Raw genomic sequence first — 21,483 nt, forward strand, 5'->3', positions numbered from 1 at the left:
TGTAAGTGAGGAGTGAGGAGAAGAGCCAAGGTGGGTTCTTCTTTTTATACTATTTTTAGCATAGTGTGCACTGTGCATTAGTAAATAAATAATTATAAGAAAATAATACAAAGTACTATCAAAATAGATCACCCAGTGAAACTGAGTTACCAAATGAACCACTCGTAATTATTCCAGTTGTTTATTTTCTGAATTATTATTTTGAGTTGAGGCCAGCTATACGAGGCCAATATAATCATGGACGCAGATCTACCTGGTATCCTAAGTTTTTTTAATATTCGTAATTTTTTATGGTATGCTCTATCTAGTTTATCATATTTCATTTCATATCATACAAAAGAAACATCAAGAGAGTAAGAAAATAGAGATGGAAGATGGACGAAACACCGGCTCACGCATATATGAGTCTGACTGTCAGAGTCTGAATGTCAGATGCATGTCTTGTCCCGACACAGCACGCAAGAGCCAGAAAGCTGACGTTTCCACTTTCAGTCATATCTTCCATTTCTACCCCTAGCTAACTCTACGACTACTGACTTCACTTCATCATCGTTCCCATCCATCTCACTACACCACTTTATAATGTATGGCTCTGCCGACACTTTGGCAATTAGCAGATGGGTTATTAACTAATTTTAGTATTATGTTTTTTGGGTAAAAATGTTAAGTATTTAGTATTATGTTTGATATTTATAAATATCCAAATATACATATAGTAAGGTAGATTCTACCAGGTTTACGTCACAGGATTTTGCGATGTGGGATATTTTTGGAAAAGCTATCGTGAATGTGCCTAACGTTAGGAGTTGGAGATGACGATACAGCAACACCAAATGGTCACAATACTTTAGTCGGTGTTAGATATTATACCTCCTTATACACTTGTCATTTACAATGTTATGTTCTTACTTTATGTAATTATAAGTTTCTCTCTAACTGTTAATTTTGCACCCAAAAAAAAAACTAACTGTTGATTTTGGTAACGGATCCAAACACATGAAACTGAACGTTGCTTCAGTAATGTCTTCGGATTAACCGTTCCAAATATAAAATAATCTAAAGTTGACCAAAAGCTTGCGTTTCAGATACTAACATTTTGCATAAGAACACATACAAAGGTAGGAAAGTAAGATACTAAATAGTTGAGCCTAATGCATTTCCGTTTCTTTGTACGAAGAAGTGCGATCACAGCTGGATGGGAACGTGGTAAATTATTAATTGACCAAATTTATTCATTACTTGTTCAAGTTTTGAATAATTTCCAAATTTTAGCAAAGAAAAAAAAAGTTTTGAATGATTTGGCCCTATCTTCAAATGTGTTTATGACTTGTCTGTTTCCTGACCAAAATTCATTTGCATGCTAAACAATCAGCACCAATCCAAATATTGCAAAAAAAATATTTTATGACCCTAAGCAAAGATAGACAAATAATATGCTTTCTTTTTTTGCAACAAGATAAATTATATGCTCATATAGTGAAAATTATAACCAAAAATGTATAATGGAAAGAAAAAAGAACACTACACAACCCATGGGCCTTTAATCAATCGCTTATGTAGCTTAAGTTACGGGCCGGCGCTGTAGACAAAGTAGAGGAGTAACAAAAATCATCAATATAAAGTTTATCACCTGGTGCCATCACCGTAGTATTCTTGATGATCTCCCCGAGTTTTTTCCATTATTTTTATAAAATTAACTAAATTACGTTTAATTAATATAGTCTCGTTTAGTTAACTGATTGTCCACCCGATTATGTTTAGTATCTTTAACAAGTAATCAAAGAGTCTTAACCACTAAATCAATTATTCCTTGATTTTTGAGATAAAGTACCAAATTACCAATTATAGTGATACTATATACCAATTAATATAGTCTCGTTTAGTTAACTGATTGTCCACCCGATCTGAAGGATTTTGCTTTGGGATTGGAGGTTGGATGTTGTGGATGAGATCTCTTTGAGTCGATTGATGATCTCCTCTGCATGGTGAGTCTGATATGGGTAAAGTTCCCCTCGTGTTTATGGTTTAGGATGATGGATGAGGTCTCGAATAGGTCGATTGATTCTCTCCATGAAATAGAAATCAAGCGAGGAAAGAATTTGCGTTGAAGTTGGTTGGTGTGTTGTTAGTGAGCCTATTTCCCGGTGTTTTCCGGAGATTGCCGTTTAGTTCCGGCGACGTCTTGGTCGGTGAAGACGGTGAAGTGCTTCCAATACGTGTCGCTCCGTTCTTGTGCGGTGAACACGTTGACGTGACCTGTTACCTTTTCTTTCTCTGTTGTTTTTTTGGGTTTTAAGTGGGCCATTGTTGTTGGTTTGAATTTTTATTTGTCTTGTGTTTATGGTGATCCAAATCAACAATATCGACATTTACTATGGGAAAGAATACAGAGAATTGGAGTCTCTAGAAATGGTCCTTGGCTTTTAGTTGGGGATTTTAATGAAATTCTAAATAATACAGAAAAAGATGGAGGTGTAGTACGGGATGAATCTACTTTTCAAGACTTTCGCAATCTATATGTAGCCTGTGACTTACGAGATTTACGTTCTACTGGGGACAAATTTTCGTGGGTGGGTAAACGTAAAACACACGTTATTAAGAGTTGTCTTGATAGAGTGGTAGCAAATTCAGAATGGTTATCTTTATATCCAGCATCAGAAGCAGAGTTCCTTCGATTATCAGGATCTGATCACCGTCCGGTTGTTACTACCGTGTCTTTTCTTAATCAAAGTCATAAGAAGCCATTCCGGTTTGACAAGCGTTTATTCAAAGTCAAAGATTTTAAAAAGTACGTTGATTCGGGCTGGAATTCTTTGGGTGGAGGACGACAAATCCTAATTGGAAAGAGGATAGCAGATTGTAGAAAAGCAATGTCAGTTTGTCGTCAGGAAAATAAATTAAACGCTGCTAAAAGAATAGAAGATTTGCAATATGAGTTAGATTTTGTTTTAACGTCTTCGGGTCCTATTCGGAGTCAAATTCCAAGAATAAAAAAAGAGCTCGCGCAAGCATATCGAGACGAGGAAACCTACTGGTACCTCAAAAGTCGAAATAATTGGTTAAGTTGTGGTGATCGTAATACTAAATTTTATCACGCCACAACTAAAGCAAGATTTTCTCGAAATAAAATCCATGCCGTTCATGACGTAAATGGTTTCGTATATAAGGGAGATGAGGCTATTGGTAGACATGCTGAATGTTTTTTCAAAGAAGTGTATCGTGGAGGGAATACATCACTACTTCCATCTGTTTTTAAAGACTTCAAGCCAACGGTGACTGCCGATATAAATGATGATATTACTAGGGATATTTCTAACGAAGAAATACATGCTGCAATTTGTCACATTGGTGCAGACAAAGCTCCAGGCCCGGATGGGTTAACGGCTCGGTTTTATCAACAATGCTGGGATATCGTAGGAGAAGCAATTTGTGAGGAAGTTAAAGGTTTTTTTGCTACAGGGAAATTATCGCCAGGACTTAACCATACAAATATATGTATGATACCAAAAAATAAGTGTCCTCAAACACTGTCTGAATTTCGTCCAATTGCTCTCTGTAATGTCCTCTACAAAATCATAAGCAAGATTTTGGTTTTTCGGCTGAAATCTTCCCTTGACAAAATTGTCTCGGATTCACAAGCAGCTTTTATTCCAGGTCGATTAATCAATGATAATGTTATGATTGCCCATGAGCTTATGCATTCTCTTAAATCAAGGAAACGAGTGTCTCAGACATATATGGCTGTTAAGACAGACATCACTAAAGCTTATGATCGTGTTGATTGGAATTTTCTCGAAGGTACCTTACGAGCATTTGGATTTGCAGAAAAATGGATATCTTGGGTAATGGCTCTGGTCAGTACAGTTGAATATTCAGTGCTTATTAATGGGGTTCCTCAGGGACATATCATTCCACAGCGGGGGTTACGTCAAGGAGATCCATTATCTCCATATCTATATATTCTCTGTGCTGATATTTTGAGTCATCTAATTGATGTTCAAGTTCGGCGTAAGAAAATAAATGGTATTAAAATTGGACAAGGGACTCCATCTATTACTCATCTATTTTTTGCGGATGACTCTCTCTTTTTCTGCATTGCTAATCAAAAAAATTGCAAAGCTCTAAAAGAAGTGTTTGATATCTATGAAAAATGCTCTGGTCAAAAAATAAATCAAGACAAATCAGTAATAACTTTTGGTTCTAAGGTTCATGGTTCTAAACAAGACTCCTTGAAACACATCCTCGGAATCTCAAATCATGGTGGTGGTGGGAAGTATTTGGGTCTACCAGAGCAGTTTGGACGGAAAAAAAAAGAAATGTTTAGTACAGTTGTTCAACGTGTTAAACAGAGAACGTCTCATTGGAGTACTAAATTTCTTTCACCAGCTGGTAAAGAAGTTATGATCAAATCGGTTGCCGTATCAACCCCTATTTATTCTATGTCACACTTTAAACTCCCTGTTGCAACAACACAAGAGATAGATGCCATTTTAATGAGATTCTGGTGGGGAAAAAATGATCTTAAAGGTCTACCATGGGTGGCTTGGAAAAAACTACAGTATACGAAGAAAGAAGGAGGACTTGGATTCAAAGATTTACCCAAGTTTAATGATGCTCTGCTTGCCAAACAAGCATGGCGAATCTACTCAAAACCAAACTGTCTTTTTTCCAAACTTTATAAAGCCCGATATCTTAAAGGAAAACAACTTCTAGAAGGGAAAACATGTCGTAAGCAGTCATATGGATGGAAATCTTTGCTTGCTGGTATTGATGTTTTAAAGAAAGGATGTAGCTACATTGTGGGAAATGGCAAAGATATACGAGTTTTTCAAGATAACTGGTTACCTGTTATTCCACCTCGGCCTGCTTCTACAACAATGAATTGTGATTTATTCGTTAGTGATTTGATCACAACTTCACCTTACAAACATTGGAATCCGGTGGCACTACAGTCCTATTTATGCGACGAGGACCAACGTCTCGTAAGCCAGATATATTTAAGCCAAACAGAAAAAGAAGATAAGTTGATTTGGAGTCATACACGAGATGGAAACTATACGGTGTCTTCTGGGTATAAGGTTGCTAGGCATGCACCAGATTATTTGATTGAAGCCCCTCCAATTCCTTATGGTGATCCTATTCTAAAGGATAAGGTTTGGAAATTAAATATAATGCCCAAACTTAACCATTTTCTTTGGCGTATTCTATCAAAGGCTATTGGAACAACTACAAGACTAAATTCAAGAGGAATGAATTTAGATCCTATCTGCCAGAGATGTGGATTGGCAGAAGAGACAATCGACCATTGTTTTTTCACGTGCCCCGATTCAATATGTATTTGGAGACTTTCAAATCTACCTTTTATGGGTCCATTATTAACAAATGATTCTATGGACAATAAAATCGGGTTTCTGCTGAATATTCAGGGCGTACAATCTCTTTCTCTTTATCAACGGTTATTACCTTTTTGGTTACTATGGCGTATATGGAAAAAGAGGAATTTCCTTCTTTTTAGGAAACAAATACTGCAACCAAATGTCATAGTGGACAATGCTTGCGCTGACGTAAGAGAATGGATATCTCATTTATGTTCATCATCTCCTACAGTAAACAATACAAGTGTAGGTTCTTCTTTGCATGCCTTATCATCATGGAAACGTCCAGATCAGGGTTTTCTAAAATGTAATTACGATGCTGCATATGATTTAAATTCGAACCAAGTTCGAGGTGCATGGATTATCCGGAACTGTTATGGTCATCCTTATATGTGGGGTTCGGCTAATTTGGGGTTCGCTAATTCCAGTTTAGTTGCAGAGACAATGGCTTTACTGGTGGCAATGCAGAATGCTTGGATAGGAGGATATAGTGATATGATTTTCGAAGGGGACTCAGAAATCTTGGTTACAACGATTAATGATCATCTAACAAATCCAACCATTCAGAATCTTCTTGAAGAAATTAATAGATTGAAGAATAGGCTTTCTACAACAACATTTACTTTTGTCAAACGTAATGGAAATCAAGCCGCGCATGAAATTGTTCGCCATGGTCCAGCAAATTCTATTTTTGAAAATTGTAAAGTTTATCCACCTAAGTGGTTAACTCCAACTTTGTATTCAGATATTATGCTTTCATATTAATAAAATTTAAGTTTGTCGAAAAAAAAAAGTGGGCCATTGTTTTGGCCTCTGATCTTTTATATGTATGCCGTATGGGCTTGTATGGTTTTTAAATGACCTTGTTTTTGGACTTGTATGTGAAATATTCTCTACTTAATAAAATAATAGTGAAAAAAAAAAAAGAATCAAGCAATCGTGGTATCAACTCTTCTCCTTCTTCTTCCAACATTGGATATTACCTGACGAAATCACTTTGGGAGATCTATGAAATGCCTTGGTTGCTGCTGGAAGTCGATGCATGTGTACTAATACTGTTGAGGACTAACCAATGTATGTTTTGATAATAACATAAAAAATACTCAAAGTCTAAGCCCCAGTTTACTTATATAATTATATGAAATACTCGGTATTTAAAAAAAAACAAAAAAAATTACTCGGTATTTTAACCGGTTGAATCCAAAACTTTTTGTATTAAAAAGTAGACCCGATCCTGAGTGTGATGATTACCTGCGGAATGAGTGGACCAACAAGCACTTCTTGGTCAGAAAAGAAAGGGAAGAAATCGATATCATGAAGTTATACAATGAATATCGATTGTATTCCCCATAATTTTAAGATGTAAGACCATCTTCAATAGTTACTCTATTTTTTCGTATAAAATAAAGTAACTCTATTATAATAGAGTTAGATGTTGTTTTAATAATATTCTATTTTAAAGTAAAAAACAGAGCAGTGAACAAAAAATAAAAAAAATTACTTTATATATAGGATACAAAATAGATTTACACTATTATAAATTAGAAAATAAAGTACCAATAAAGCATTTTTACTTTAAATTCTATTTTAGAGAAAGAAATATAGTGGGGGGTTAGAAATGCCCTAATCAAATCTTCTTCAGATCCCTTCTACTTTAACCTAAAAGGAGATTCCGATTACATGTATTGTAGCATTGGACCCACTGATTCCTACTAAAGTTATATGATTGGGCGTTATCTGCAAAGTTTAATATTGGAAAAACATATTAGTAACAATGTGGTTTTTATTGTTTAGGTTTAAACCATTTTATTTTTCACGGTGTTTTCTGTAAAGTTAAATGAATAGGAACGATAAAGTTTTTACTATTTAGGCTTTTAAAGTTTTGTTATCTTATGGTTTTGCCTTATATGATTGTTCAGCTTTTGGTCTATGCTCTATTATGACCGGATTATTGGAAAAGAGAGGGAATCGTGTGATGTCTCGGTTATGTACTGCATGGGAGATAAGGCAGGTGGTCTCATAAAAGCAAAGCTATACACATGGATCGCAAATGTCAGGTCGAAATGAATTAAATTTTTATCATTAACTAATCGTTTTTCCGTACTTTTTAAGCGTCACCATTTTAACAAGGGTTAATACACAAACACAAGTGATTTGATTTAAAAGCTAAAAATAGTAATATACATAAGTATTTTATGCCTCTCATAACTAAGTCCAACAACATATCATTACATAACACTCGTTTTTGTTTTGTTTCTGGAACATGTGTTAACACTTTTCTAATTTGACCTTGGCTATATATAAAGTTCGATAACACTTATTAATTGAAAAGTTTTTACCAAAAAAGAATGGAAAAGATTAACACATTTAAATTTGTGTAAACATCTAACATTACGATAAAATGTTTGTTTTGTTTGTTTTGTTTGGTCGTTTGTTGTTTTTCTTTAAACAAATTAGTGTCTTAAAAAGCACATCTACAATCAAGACCGTCTCAAATTAATTTTAAACCATGTTTAAAAAAATTATTAATCGTACATTTTATCAAGTAATTTAAAAAATTTATATTTCGGGCTCTATTCGACCGTTCCACTTGCGCGTGCTGTTAGACGGCCATGTCTATAATGGTAACTACTATTTTTTTTTAAACAAAATTTTTGAAATCAAAATTTTCTGTCCAAAATATCAAATTGATAGAGTAGAATCTAAGAGTATGTAATAGACTATCCAAAATTGTGATAATTCTATAAAATCATACACGTAATTTTTTTAATTTTGCGTCAAACTTTTCAGATTAGGACCACGAATTAGAAAGTGATAGTCGGTAGAAGTTGAGGGATCATGTAGTAACAAAAAAACTTAGATCTTAGCTTGGGTGGTTCTGGCAAACCTTATATATATTTTAGGGTCTATACAGGCCCAATATTTGTATTGTGGGGCGTAATAATAGATCAAACAGGTACGGCCCTTTCAAGTTTCAACGATGCTTATGCCAATATCTATCCAATTACTAATCTAAGCAAACTTTACAATTTTTTAACTAGTCTTAGCAAACTGTACATCTTTAACTAGTCTTAAAAAACTATGAAAAAAACAATTAACCCCATTGAATCCTTTCAAAAAGGAGTTCTCTGTTAAAGAAAAAGACCTGGTTATGGTTTCAAGAAAACGATTAAGATGTTTACTTAGACCATCTCCAACTCATACCTATTGTCTCCTCTATAATTTCCACAAAAATAAAATAACTCTATTATAGAGTAAATTTTGCTTCAATGGTTTACTCTATAGAGTAAATTATAGAGGAAAAAGTAAGAGGATTTCATTTTTTCACTCTATAATCTAATTATATATGTAACATTTTTCACTAGTTGTAATAAATTCTTGGTTCTCAAAAAAAAAAACTATTGGTTCTCATGTATTCTATCACTCCGACTATTAGGGGGTGTATTCAACTGAGAGTTTTGTGTAATTTGTATTAAAATGACAAATTCACAGTTATTCAAACATAAATTTTAAAAACTCAATTAAAATCCACTGTTATTGAACTTAACATTTCGTATAGTACTCTAAAATCCACTGTTATTGAAAATATATTAAGTTGTGGAGTTTTAAAGTTTTCAGGTGATTTTAGGATATTTAGATGAAATTTCTTAGTTAAAAAAATTAAAACTCAAATCTCATGGTTTTAGGTTATATTCTAGGGTGATTTAATAAAAATCACATAAATCTCTGCAATTTATTGAAATCATCATCTAAAACTCCGTTATAAATCAAATCACCTCAAATTTTACATTGAATACACACCTCTTGTGCTAATATCCACTACAAGAAAAATAGCTTTTGTTAGCGGCCGAAAAACGCTATTTAAAGATTTTATAGCGGTTTTACAAGCGCTGTATCATCGCCCGTCATAATAGGTCAGTCACTTTAGATAGCGTTTTTTGGCATTGTTATGTTATTGTGATAAACTATAACGTTATTTTATGTGCAATTAAAAATTCTTAAATAGCGTTTTCTTTTTGTTATTGTTCAAATTAAAATTAATTTATTTAAATAGTTATTTATTTTAAAATCATTAATTTTAAATTTATTTATTTTCCGTTAATTATCTCAAAATAAAAAATAAAAATTTGTTTTTATTAAAAAAATAAAAATTACATTCGATATAAAATAATAATCGGTTTACACTAAACAAAATTTTGTAAAAATTAAACCTAATCTTAATTAGACCTAATACAAGACCTAATCTTCTTGGGCCTGCCTCCTCGCCACAAGCCCCATGACCACCACCTCTTATCTCTTCTCCATCACCTCATAGCCGCAAACCCAATGACCACCACTGCGTAGATGCCCCCCCCCCCTTGCTTCTCGGAATCCGGTCAACCTGACGGAGCAGACAAGATTCGGTGAAAACTAACAGTCTCCGTGCGTCGGGTGGGCCTTGAGCGATGGTTCCCTACGAAAGATCCAGCGTCTTGGTGTCTCGTCGGTCGATAGTGGTTGCCTCCGTTCGAGGATGATGGGGTTCTAGGCTTTGTCTCCGACGGCGTTGATTCTTCTCATGGACCGGAGCTGTGGAAGGCGTGTTCTTCCTCGGACTTTGAGCGGCGACTCTGCAAAGCGAGATACAGAGGTTAGGGTTTCGGGAACCGACATCTTTTCGATTTCCGGTGATTTGAGGCCGCGGGACTATCCGGTGGTGGCGAAATCTCTGAGGATTCTCTTGACAGAGCTTGGCTGGTCTTGGACGCCCCGGTTCGGTGAAGTCACGAATGTGATTTGCAGGTGACTGGTGGTGGTGAGAGAAGACGGTGGCGAATGGGAGAGATGGTGGACGTTACGCCATGGATGAACCAATGTGCAGAGAGAAAAGAAAGATGTATTTTTTTTTAGATGAAGTGAGATAGAGAGAAAAGCGTACAGAGTAAGATAGATGAGAAAGAATACATTGATTCTTAGCCATTGATTTATGTATCCAATGGCCAAAAATAGTGATCTGTGACTTCAAAGAATCAACCAATAAGAAAGGAGCACCAAGATAATGATTTTTGGCCTTTAGATCATAACTAATCAACGGCCCAAGAAAAACAACACAACCTTTATTTTATCTATAGTTGTTTTATAAATTGTTTGAACTTAAAAAAATAGATAACATATTTAACATTTCAAATATAAACTTGCAGATTTGAATTTTGTGGTTATATAATTAAAGAAAAAAACTGATTTGTTAGTTTTGTGTTTATGTTAAAACAAATAGAATTTGAATTTTAAGGTTTTAAGGTTTTAAGTGTATTGGGTTTGTTTAGGGTTTAAGAGTTTAAGGTTTGAGTTGAAATTCTGTGAATATAATAAATGTATATTGGTTTTAACGTGTATGTTTTTAGGATTGAATATTTTAAACTATTAGATATGAAGTTTACGATTTTAGATTTAAAGATTATGTATAATATAGAGTTTGGATTTAGTGTATATAGGGTTTGGTTTTAATTTGAAAATGTTTAAGTTTATAATTTTATATTTAAGATTTGGAGTTTAAGTTATAAAACATTATAAAGACTATTAGTGTATTAGAATTTAAGATTTGTATATAGAATATATGATTTAAAAACTCGTTTAGGGTTTAGGGATTTAAAAAGGTAACATAGCGTTTTTAATTATGTGCTATTAAAAATATGCTATCATAGCGTTTTTAAATATACCACTCTATCGTAGCGTTTCAAAATATACAAACGCTATCTAAAGTTAAGAGGTATGTTAACGACGTCATGTAAAACGACGTCGTTTCATCTCATTTGAAAACGACGTCGTTTCACTTAACGCCAACAATAAACGACGTCAAATATTTATATTAAATTTATTGACGGCGTGCTAAATTGGCAAGTCAGCGAAAACATTGTTAATTAAATCTAAAGTCAATGAAAGTTTGGTGTTTTTTTGGTCAGCCCAAAAGTTCATGTTTTTTTTGGCAATTCTTGAAAAGTTAAGGTTTTTTTTGGCCGAATTCTCAATTAGGATTTGTTCTATACGGTCAAAATATATAAATAGATACTATTATTCCTTTTACTATATTTTGCTGCCATGATAAAAGAAACCATGTTCCAAACCGGACACTGTTTTGATCGTCCAATCTAGAATTAATTGATAAATTCTTTGCTAGTCATCCGGTTAAGACAACAAACCAAATGTCCACATGGATCGATTGCCACATCAGCGAATTCTCATTTCATTAAGGTTGTCGAGTTTTATATTGTTAATAAATAGTACTATAAGATGATGGACACCACGTGAAAACCTCGTCAACATATGAAGTTCGAGAACTTTCGAACCCAACTTTTTTCTCTTCTTAATATTCCGGAACTTTCGAATTTTCTAAAGTCGAGTGAGCGAGAGAGTACTATATTAATATGTTTATTCAATTTAATATTATTACTCACTCTCACACTCTACTTATTTAAGCAACCTCGCCATGGTCTACGTGGATATTACCTTCCTCTCTTCTCCTCCCAACTGCCATAAACGAACTTCTCAACCATGTCAGCACCATAAAATCAAATCACTTTTTTCAATTTCAAATCCAATAAAAACCCAATCTCCGAGATGGTTTTATTGGGTCACTGATCCAAGGATCGAATCACCAATAAAAACCATTTCTTTTTAGTTTTTTTTTTTTACAGAATCGATGAATCCTTTTCTCCACCCAGAAGATGATCCACCACCGTCACCACCAAAACCAGTTGAAGGGTTGCACGAAATAGGACCGCCTCCGTTTCTGATCAAGACATTCGAGATTGTGGAGGATCCAAGCACAGACCACATCGTGTCTTGGAACAGAGGAGGCACTAGTTTTGTCGTCTGGGATTTGCATTCTTTCTCTGAGTTTCTTCTCCCTCGTCACTTCAAACACAGCAACTTCTCAAGCTTCATCAGACAACTCAACACTTACGTAAGTCTTCTTCTTTTCTCTGACCCAACAAAACAAAAAACAGCAATCCTAAAAAAAAAAAAAAAAAAAACAAAAAACAGCAATCCTCTGTTTTTAATAAAAACTTTTTATACTCTGTTTTCTCTGTTAGTGAAATTCATTTTTTTTAACTGCAAAAATCGGTTTATTTCTAGAAACATCGAATAATGTAGATTCTGTCTGGTAGTGGGAGAAGAAGAAGTCTCTTTAGTAAGTTCTAGAATCTTGGCTCGTGCCACCATGCTTTCTAAAACAATTAGTAAGTTCTAGAATTTTGGGTTCTTGTCAACTTGGTTTCTAAAATAATTAGTAAGTTCTAGAATTTCGGTTCGTGCCTTCTAAAATATCTCAAGAAACACTGTAACAGTCATCAATCTTATCGAAACATTTTTTTTATTCACTAAAGGTTGCCCACTTGTTCAATTTTTTATATTATCTTCCACTAGTACACATCTCTCTTCAATAATTGTTGTTTTTTAATCTCATTTATTCATTGAACAATGTAGATATTTTCAAATTCAATTTTGAAAACTATTTACAGGGTTTTAGAAAGATAGAAGCAGAGAGATGGGAGTTTGCAAACGAAGGATTCCTCTTAGGACAAAGACATTTACTGAAGAGCATCAAGAGAAGAGCTTCCTTTGCTTTATCGTCCTCATCGATTCAAGATCCTTGCGTAGAGCTTCGTAAGGAGAAGCAGTTGCTGTTGATGGAGCTGGTGAGTCTGAGACAGCAGCAGGAAACGAATAAAAGCTACATCAGAGCAATGGAACAGAGGATTGAAGGAGCAGAGAGGAAACAGAGGAAGATGATGTCGTTCTTGGCTAGAGCGATGCAGAGCCCTTCGTTTCTGCATCAGCTGCTGAAGCAGAGAGATATGAGGGTTAAGGAGCTTGAGGATGAGGCAGCGGAGAGAGGAAGAGGCTCTTCGGTGTCGGAGCTGGAAGCTCTGGCTTTAGAGATGCAAGGATATGGAAAGCAGAAGAATGTCAAGGAAGAAGAGGACATGGTGGTCGAGAGAGAGTTGGACGATGGTTTCTGGGAAGAGTTGCTTAGTAATGAGAGTTTGGCTTCGACCTCCTCTAACTAAGATGTATTCCTTTTGCCTTTTAGCTGTATTTTGAAGTTTTTTTTTTGTTCTTTTGTTTATTTTTAAGCACCTTTTTATTCCCTTGTCTATTTTCCAGCTTTTTTTATCTAGTAGTGTAAACTAAAAGTCTATACAACACGACGTAGTTCCTGTATGTACGTTGACAATCATATGAAAAATAGTTTGTCGGTAATTCCACAGCCGTTGACAAGGCTTTAAATTAAGAAAAGTCCAGGCGACCAATTAGGAACTGTTCTTTATGATCCGAAATATACAAATCGCTTTTGGTGATACTGTTTTCTTTTTACTATTTTGCTGTCATGATAAAAAAAAACATGTTCCAAATCGGACACTGCTTTGGTCGTCCAGATTAGATGATTTAATAAATATTTGCTAATCATCAGGTTTAGACAACAAACCAAATCTCCAGATGGACCGATTGCCACATCAACATTAAAAAAGAAACAGTTTAAAACCAGTCATCGAATTGTCACTTCATTAACGTTGTCAAGTTTTATATTCTTAAATAGAGATACATAAGAGGATGGGCACCACGTGAAATCTATACCGGCGCACAGTCGTCAATACATGAAGTTCGAGAAGTTTCGAACCCAACCCTTTTCTCTTCTTAATATTCCGGAACTTTCGAATTTTTTAAAGTCGAGTGAGTGAGAAAGAGTACTATATTTATATAATTTTTTATTCAATTTAATATTATCACTCACTTTCCCACTCATTCCTCCTATTTAAGCCACCTCCCCATGGCCTACGTGGATATTATCTTCCTCTCTTCTCCCTCCCAACTGCCATTAACGAACTCTTAAACCATATATGTCAGCACCACAACATCAAATCACTTTCATCATTCACTTTCAAATCCGATAACAAACAAACAGTTTCCCAAGATGGTTTAGTTGGAACAATTTGATCCAAGTTACCAAACAATCATTTCTTTTTCTTAAATCGATGAATCCGTTTCTGCTCCAAGAAAATGTTCCACCACCGTCACCACCAAAACCAATCGAAGGGTTGCACGAAATAGGACCGCCTCCGTTTCTGATCAAGACATTCGAGATTGTGGAGGATCCAAACACGGACCACATCGTGTCTTGGAACAGAGGAGGCACTAGTTTTGTCGTCTGGGATTTGCATTCTTTCTCTGAGTTTCTTCTCCCTCGTCACTTCAAACACAGCAACTTCTCAAGCTTCGTCAGACAACTCAACACTTACGTAAGTCTTCTTCTTTTCTCTGACCCAACAAAACTCAAATGCTCTGTTTTTCTGTGTTAGTAAAATTCAATTTTTTTTTACTGCAAAAATGGGTTATTTCTAGAAACATCGAATAATGTAGATTCTGTCTGGTAGTGGGAGAAGAAGAAGTCTCTTTAGTAAGTTCTAGAATCTTGGCTCGTGCCACCATGCTTTCTAAAACAATTAGTAAGTTCTAGAATTTTGGTTCTTGTCAACTTGGTTTCTAAAACAATTAGTAAGTTCTAGAATCTTGGGTTCGTGCCAACTTGGTTCTTAAAATAATCAAGAAAGCGTTATCAATCTTATCACAATATATATTTTTTATAGACTAAGGTTGCCCACTTGTTCCATTTTTTTTTATAATATCTTCTGATAGTACACATCTCTCTCCAATAATTTTTTGTTTGTCTAATCACACTTTTGAAACCTTATAGATATTTTCAAATAAAATTTTGAAAACTATTTATAGGGTTTTAGAAAGATAGAGGCAGAGAGATGGGAGTTTGCAAACGAAGGGTTTCTCTTGGGACAGAGACATTTACTGAAGAGCATCAAGAGAAGAGCTTCCTTTGCTTCATCATCGATTATTCAAGATCCTTGCGTAGAGCTTCGTAAGGAGAAGCAACTGCTGTTGATGGAGCTGGCGAGTCTGAGACAGCAGCAACAAACCGCGAGAATTTACATCAAATCCATGGAGCAGAGGATCGAAGGAGCAGAGAAGAAACAGAGAATGATGATGTCGTTCTTGGCTAGGGCGTTTCAGGGCCCTACGTTTCTGTATCAGCTACTCCAGGAGAGAGACATGAGACTTAAGGAGGTTGAGGTTGAGGTAGAAGAGAGGGAAAGAGGTTCTTCGGTGTCTGAACTCGAGGCTCTGGCGCTGGAGATGCAAGGGTATGGGAGACAGAGGAATATGAAGGAAGAAGAGGATATGGTGGTCGAGAGAGAGTTGGACGATGGTTTCTGGGAAGAGTTGCTTAGTAATGAGAGTTTGGCTTCGACCTCCTCTAACTAAGATGTATTCCTTTTGCCTTTTAGCTGTATTTTGAAGTTTTTTTTTTGTTCTTTTGTTTATTTTTAAGCACCTTTTTATTCCCTTGTCTATTTTCCAGCTTTTTTTATCTAGTAGTGTAAACTAAAAGTCTATACAACACGACGTAGTTCCTGTATGTACGTTGACAATCATATGAAAAATAGTTTGTCGGTAATTCCACAGCCGTTGACAAGGCTTTAAATTAATAATGTCTTGTAGTGAAGTGATCTCTTGATTATGTGGGTAGGGGAGAAGTGAACTCAGTGAGCAAAACAGTTGCTTGTACTTGCAGGTAACTTTTAATGAATATACGGTTTGAGGAAATTTAGGTAAACCTCGTATAGGTGTGCAATTTTGAAAACGAAATATTCTTTTTGTCCATGTTTTAGAAAAAAAATTGTTTCTAAAAAATCAATATTTTACCTTTTCAATATATGTAATAATGACAAACTAGATTTTGACCCGCGCTTGAAAGCGCGGGTTTGGTTTTGTTTTGCTTTTCATAATTATAAAATTTAGGGTTTGAATCATATAATTTTAAAGATTATATCACTAATATATAGGTCATTTGCGTAAACACAATTAATTTGTATGAAATTAGATCACGCGTTTGCGTTTTTGAAGTTTGTTCGAAATTTGTTTGAAGATTCATTTGTGTGTAAAAATAGTATAGCAATTTGAAACTGGGATAGATATAGTGTTATTAGTAACGATTTATGTTACATTTAATTGTATGTCTATTAACAATCAAACTACCAATTATAAAACCAAGTATTAGAATATTTTTAATTTTTTTTATAAAAGTATCTATAATGTAAATCTAAACTACAATTTCCTATTTTCTAAGAGTATTAGAGATATATGTTCCATTATTAAAAGTTAGATTTTAAAAAGAATGTTTTATTCACATATATTTTTGTAAGTTATGTTCTTAAGTATTTGGGCTTTATTCTATTTTAAATTTAATGTGGGTCTCAATTTAATTATGTTTAAATTTTTGGTCTTATTAATTTGGGGTTTATCTGTGTTAGAAATTAATTGTATAGTCGATGGTACTATGCTCCTTGTGGGTGAAATGAATATTTCGATGTTTTTATAAGTGGAGGAATGAATATTTTGATAACGTTATGTTATAATAGGCTGTGCTTTGGTTTTGGTTCATGTCATTTATTTTGTTTAGGTAAGGTGGTTTAGCAATCGATTTAAATAGTTAAGAATAAATAATAATGTATCCAGTTTGATAGTTAGAGTAAAAATCGCTTATATATAGGTAAAATATCTTGTTATGTATTGTTATAATATATATGAGAAGTCCAAAAAAAAAATAAAAAAGAAAGAGTCCAAACAACTTTTTTAAGTAGATTTATTAAAAGTACTTCTCTTTTAATAGTATAGATTATAAATTTCAAAAATATTAATCGCAATTAATGAATTTCGATTGGTTAAAAATCATAGAAAATAGCTAAACACGAAAAACAATGCATTTATTATCAAAATTTTACGTATTTTTTTAATAAGTGTAAAAACTGTAGAATATACATTATTTTATTTTGAAACGGAATGAGTATGTGCTTAGTAATCATGATGATATTTTGAGTGATGAGTTTCCTAAGATTTATGTGTATCTTTGATTAATGTAAAATCTAAGTACTATATACACAAATCGATTTATAAAATATTTAGGGTCCATATTATAACTGTTCTGTTTCAGAGCAAACTAATTATAAGATGTACTTTGAGTTGAAAAATCTTGAGTCATGTTTGATATGAATGTGTACGACCATTCTTTGTAACTCAGGGTAAAATATTTTTGTATGAATTGTAGCGATTTTAGTTTGGTTCGAATTCAGGCCATGCATGTCATTGTTCGATTGTTGCACAATTGGTCAAATAAACTTTGACGTGGACCAAATTAGAAGTGTCACACACACTGCCAAAAACCGTGAAGCCAAACCTAAACTCATCCTAGTATAGTAAAAAGCATGAGCCGAAGAGGGTAGCAGAAATGGGGTTTATCCTCAAATTACTTTCAAAACTGTCAACACCACTGATAGATTTATTTTTGAGCCAACAAAACTAGGAGTAGACGGCAAATAACAACTATAATGAAAAAAAAGCTACATGGAATAGAAGAAAAGAAAAGGAAAACATAAAAAGAAAAACTGATATCATGAAAAATGAGTTTTCGGTGGCTGTAAGAAGCGATGGCAGCCACCGTAAAAAAATATGTTAAAAGATGGAAAAAAGATTTTTTTTAAAAAGTAAAAAGAGAAAAAAAATTAAGATATTTTTCATTAGTTGCAATAAACTATTGGTTCTCATGTATTTTCTCACTCCAATTATCACTTTTATTTACAGGAGTATATTTAATTTTCATGTATATTTTTATTTATATAGTTGATCCACTTAACCAGTTTTGAAATTTCGACATAATGTGTGGTAAATATCTGCAATAGTGTTTCTAAGAAACAAAAAAGCTACTGGCATTTGAACGATTCAGTTTGATATTATAAGCTAAACAGTAACGAAAACCAGAATGCTGAGCACATGCGACAAGCCGCGCAGTAATTGATCAAGTTTCTCTTGAACCTTTCAACACCTGTCTTAATTATCTGATCATCAGGAAAAACGGGTGGCTAGGACTAGGAGAGTGACTAAGAAAAGTCCAGGCGACCAATTAGGAACTGTTCTTTATGATCCGAAATATACAAATCGCTTTTGGTGATACTGTTTTCTTTTTACTATTTTGCTGTCATGATAAAAAAAAACATGTTCCAAATCGGACACTGCTTTGGTCGTCCAGATTAGATGATTTAATAAATATTTGCTAATCATCAGGTTTAGACAACAAACCAAATCTCCAGATGGACCGATTGCCACATCAACATTAAAAAAGAAACAGTTTAAAACCAGTCATCGAATTGTCACTTCATTAACGTTGTCAAGTTTTATATTCTTAAATAGAGATACATAAGAGGATGGGCACCACGTGAAATCTATACCGGCGCACAGTCGTCAATACATGAAGTTCGAGAAGTTTCGAACCCAACCCTTTTCTCTTCTTAATATTCCGGAACTTTCGAATTTTTTAAAGTCGAGTGAGTGAGAAAGAGTACTATATTTATATAATTTTTTATTCAATTTAATATTATCACTCACTTTCCCACTCATTCCTCCTATTTAAGCCACCTCCCCATGGCCTACGTGGATATTATCTTCCTCTCTTCTCCCTCCCAACTGCCATTAACGAACTCTTAAACCATATATGTCAGCACCACAACATCAAATCACTTTCATCATTCACTTTCAAATCCGATAACAAACAAACAGTTTCCCAAGATGGTTTAGTTGGAACAATTTGATCCAAGTTACCAAACAATCATTTCTTTTTCTTAAATCGATGAATCCGTTTCTGCTCCAAGAAAATGTTCCACCACCGTCACCACCAAAACCAATCGAAGGGTTGCACGAAATAGGACCGCCTCCGTTTCTGATCAAGACATTCGAGATTGTGGAGGATCCAAACACGGACCACATCGTGTCTTGGAACAGAGGAGGCACTAGTTTTGTCGTCTGGGATTTGCATTCTTTCTCTGAGTTTCTTCTCCCTCGTCACTTCAAACACAGCAACTTCTCAAGCTTCGTCAGACAACTCAACACTTACGTAAGTCTTCTTCTTTTCTCTGACCCAACAAAACTCAAATGCTCTGTTTTTCTGTGTTAGTAAAATTCAATTTTTTTTTACTGCAAAAATGGGTTATTTCTAGAAACATCGAATAATGTAGATTCTGTCTGGTAGTGGGAGAAGAAGAAGTCTCTTTAGTAAGTTCTAGAATCTTGGCTCGTGCCACCATGCTTTCTAAAACAATTAGTAAGTTCTAGAATTTTGGTTCTTGTCAACTTGGTTTCTAAAACAATTAGTAAGTTCTAGAATCTTGGGTTCGTGCCAACTTGGTTCTTAAAATAATCAAGAAAGCGTTATCAATCTTATCACAATATATATTTTTTATAGACTAAGGTTGCCCACTTGTTCCATTTTTTTTATAATATCTTCTGATAGTACACATCTCTCTCCAATAATTTTTTGTTTGTCTAATCACACTTTTGAAACCTTATAGATATTTTCAAATAAAATTTTGAAAACTATTTATAGGGTTTTAGAAAGATAGAGGCAGAGAGATGGGAGTTTGCAAACGAAGGGTTTCTCTTGGGACAGAGACATTTACTGAAGAGCATCAAGAGAAGAGCTTCCTTTGCTTCATCATCGATTATTCAAGATCCTTGCGTAGAGCTTCGTAAGGAGAAGCAACTGCTGTTGATGGAGCTGGCGAGTCTGAGACAGCAGCAACAAACCGCGAGAATTTACATCAAATCCATGGAGCAGAGGATCGAAGGAGCAGAGAAGAAACAGAGAATGATGATGTCGTTCTTGGCTAGGGCGTTTCAGGGCCCTACGTTTCTGTATCAGCTACTCCAGGAGAGAGACATGAGACTTAAGGAGGTTGAGGTTGAGGTAGAAGAGAGGGAAAGAGGTTCTTCGGTGTCTGAACTCGAGGCTCTGGCGCTGGAGATGCAAGGGTATGGGAGACAGAGGAATATGAAGGAAGAAGAGGATATGGTGGTCGAGAGAGAGTTGGACGATGGTTTCTGGGAAGAGTTGCTTAGTAATGAGAGTTTGGCTTCTACATCTTCTAGCTAAGATGTCTCTGTCCTTTTGCCTTTTAGTTGTTCTTTGATGTTTTTTCCTTTACTTTTTTTTTTGTTGCCTATTTTGTTTTGTTTCTCACTTGTTTATTTCCAAGCACTTCTTGTCAAAAAGGAGTAGTGTAATTTTTGTTATGTGTGTAGATAAATATATGAAAGTATGTTTGTCCCTAATTACACAGCCCTTGACAAGGCTTTGAATATGATCTTGTAGTATATAGTGATCGCTTCTTGCATGGACCTATTGATATGCGGTTCAGTAATATGTCCTCTCTCTCTCTCTGCTTTCACTCTTTATTTAAACCATTTTCTACTTCTTGCATGGACCTATTAATGCTGGTGTTCCGATCTACTTCACTGATGTAAAGATCCTAATCAGGCAGAGAAATATCAGAGACTGAAGGGTGAAGGCCATTAGAGTGTGACCTTCTTCTCATTATAAAAAGTTTCTTGGCAAGCAGAGTCCTCCCAAATGATTACATTGCATGTGTACCAGCTCTTGAAGTCGGTAGCTTCAACAACTTTTTTGTCATGTCATTGATTCAATCACCTCACAGAATCTCCTCTCCTATACTGGAGTCCCATCGTCTTCAGCTGACACGATCGGTGGTGTCGTGTGACTCGTGTCTATTCAACTTCTGGTTACGTGACGGCTTAACTTCTTTTAAGGTTGGGGTATTAAATGGGCCCAAGAGTAAGTCTTATGACCCTTCAGAAACTTACCAAACTGGCTTGATAAGAATATTTGAAGCAGCGATGACCCATCTTGGGAGCGGGAACCACACCGGACCAAAGTTGAAGACAACTTTTGCTTCTTTTTTGTTGCTCCACTCTATCTTGGCCAATCTCAATATTATTTCATTAGAGTCGAAGAGATTAGATAATACTATAATTTTATGTGAATCCTAAGGCAAGTGACTTGAGGGAGAAAACATTGATTTTGTCGTCTATAACTTATGCATGCACATCACTTATTTTAAATATTAATTATGACCACAACAATATTATGCAGAATAATTGTTTTGTCTCAAAATAAGTGTTATTTTATAATTTCAATGTAAAGTTTTGTTGA

The 21,483-nt window shown here is 34.7% G+C and overlaps 3 protein-coding genes across 3 annotated transcripts; all 3 read left to right on the forward strand.

The window, feature by feature from the left end:
* Positions 1-11,807: 11,807 nt before the first annotated feature.
* LOC103861135 (heat stress transcription factor A-7a) lies at positions 11,808-13,577 on the forward strand. The gene is made up of 2 exons (XM_009138841.3): positions 11,808-12,315; positions 12,875-13,577. Exons 1-2 carry the CDS (start codon positions 12,052-12,054, stop codon positions 13,421-13,423), a joined length of 813 nt encoding a protein of 270 aa, XP_009137089.2. The 5' UTR covers positions 11,808-12,051; the 3' UTR covers positions 13,424-13,577.
* Positions 13,578-13,827: 250 nt separating this feature from the next.
* On the forward strand, positions 13,828-15,843 carry LOC103860735 (heat stress transcription factor A-7a). The gene is made up of 2 exons (XM_009138394.2): positions 13,828-14,653; positions 15,144-15,843. Exons 1-2 carry the CDS (start codon positions 14,390-14,392, stop codon positions 15,687-15,689), a joined length of 810 nt encoding a protein of 269 aa, XP_009136642.2. The 5' UTR covers positions 13,828-14,389; the 3' UTR covers positions 15,690-15,843.
* Positions 15,844-18,530: 2,687 nt separating this feature from the next.
* LOC117125738 (heat stress transcription factor A-7a) lies at positions 18,531-20,612 on the forward strand. Its single transcript, XM_033288909.1, has 2 exons — positions 18,531-19,371; positions 19,861-20,612. The coding sequence occupies exons 1-2, from the start codon at positions 19,108-19,110 to the stop codon at positions 20,404-20,406; spliced, it is 810 nt and encodes a 269-aa protein (XP_033144800.1). The 5' UTR covers positions 18,531-19,107; the 3' UTR covers positions 20,407-20,612.
* Positions 20,613-21,483: the final 871 nt, after the last annotated feature.

The sequence above is a fragment of the Brassica rapa genome, chromosome A03, assembly GCF_000309985.2.
Source record: "Brassica rapa cultivar Chiifu-401-42 chromosome A03, CAAS_Brap_v3.01, whole genome shotgun sequence".
NCBI classification, from domain to species: domain Eukaryota; kingdom Viridiplantae; phylum Streptophyta; class Magnoliopsida; order Brassicales; family Brassicaceae; genus Brassica; species Brassica rapa.

Excerpts from the sequence above, each read along its gene's own strand:
- LOC103861135 (XM_009138841.3), top strand. The coding sequence starts at position 12,052 with ATGAATCCTTTTCTCCACCCAGAAGATGATCCACCACCGTCACCACCA. Across the intron at positions 12,316-12,874 it reads TCAGACAACTCAACACTTAC|GGTTTTAGAAAGATAGAAGC; the intron begins GTAAGTCTTCTT and ends AACTATTTACAG.
- LOC103860735 (XM_009138394.2), top strand. The coding sequence starts at position 14,390 with ATGAATCCGTTTCTGCTCCAAGAAAATGTTCCACCACCGTCACCACCA. Across the intron at positions 14,654-15,143 it reads TCAGACAACTCAACACTTAC|GGTTTTAGAAAGATAGAGGC; the intron begins GTAAGTCTTCTT and ends AACTATTTATAG.
- LOC117125738 (XM_033288909.1), top strand. The coding sequence starts at position 19,108 with ATGAATCCGTTTCTGCTCCAAGAAAATGTTCCACCACCGTCACCACCA. Across the intron at positions 19,372-19,860 it reads TCAGACAACTCAACACTTAC|GGTTTTAGAAAGATAGAGGC; the intron begins GTAAGTCTTCTT and ends AACTATTTATAG.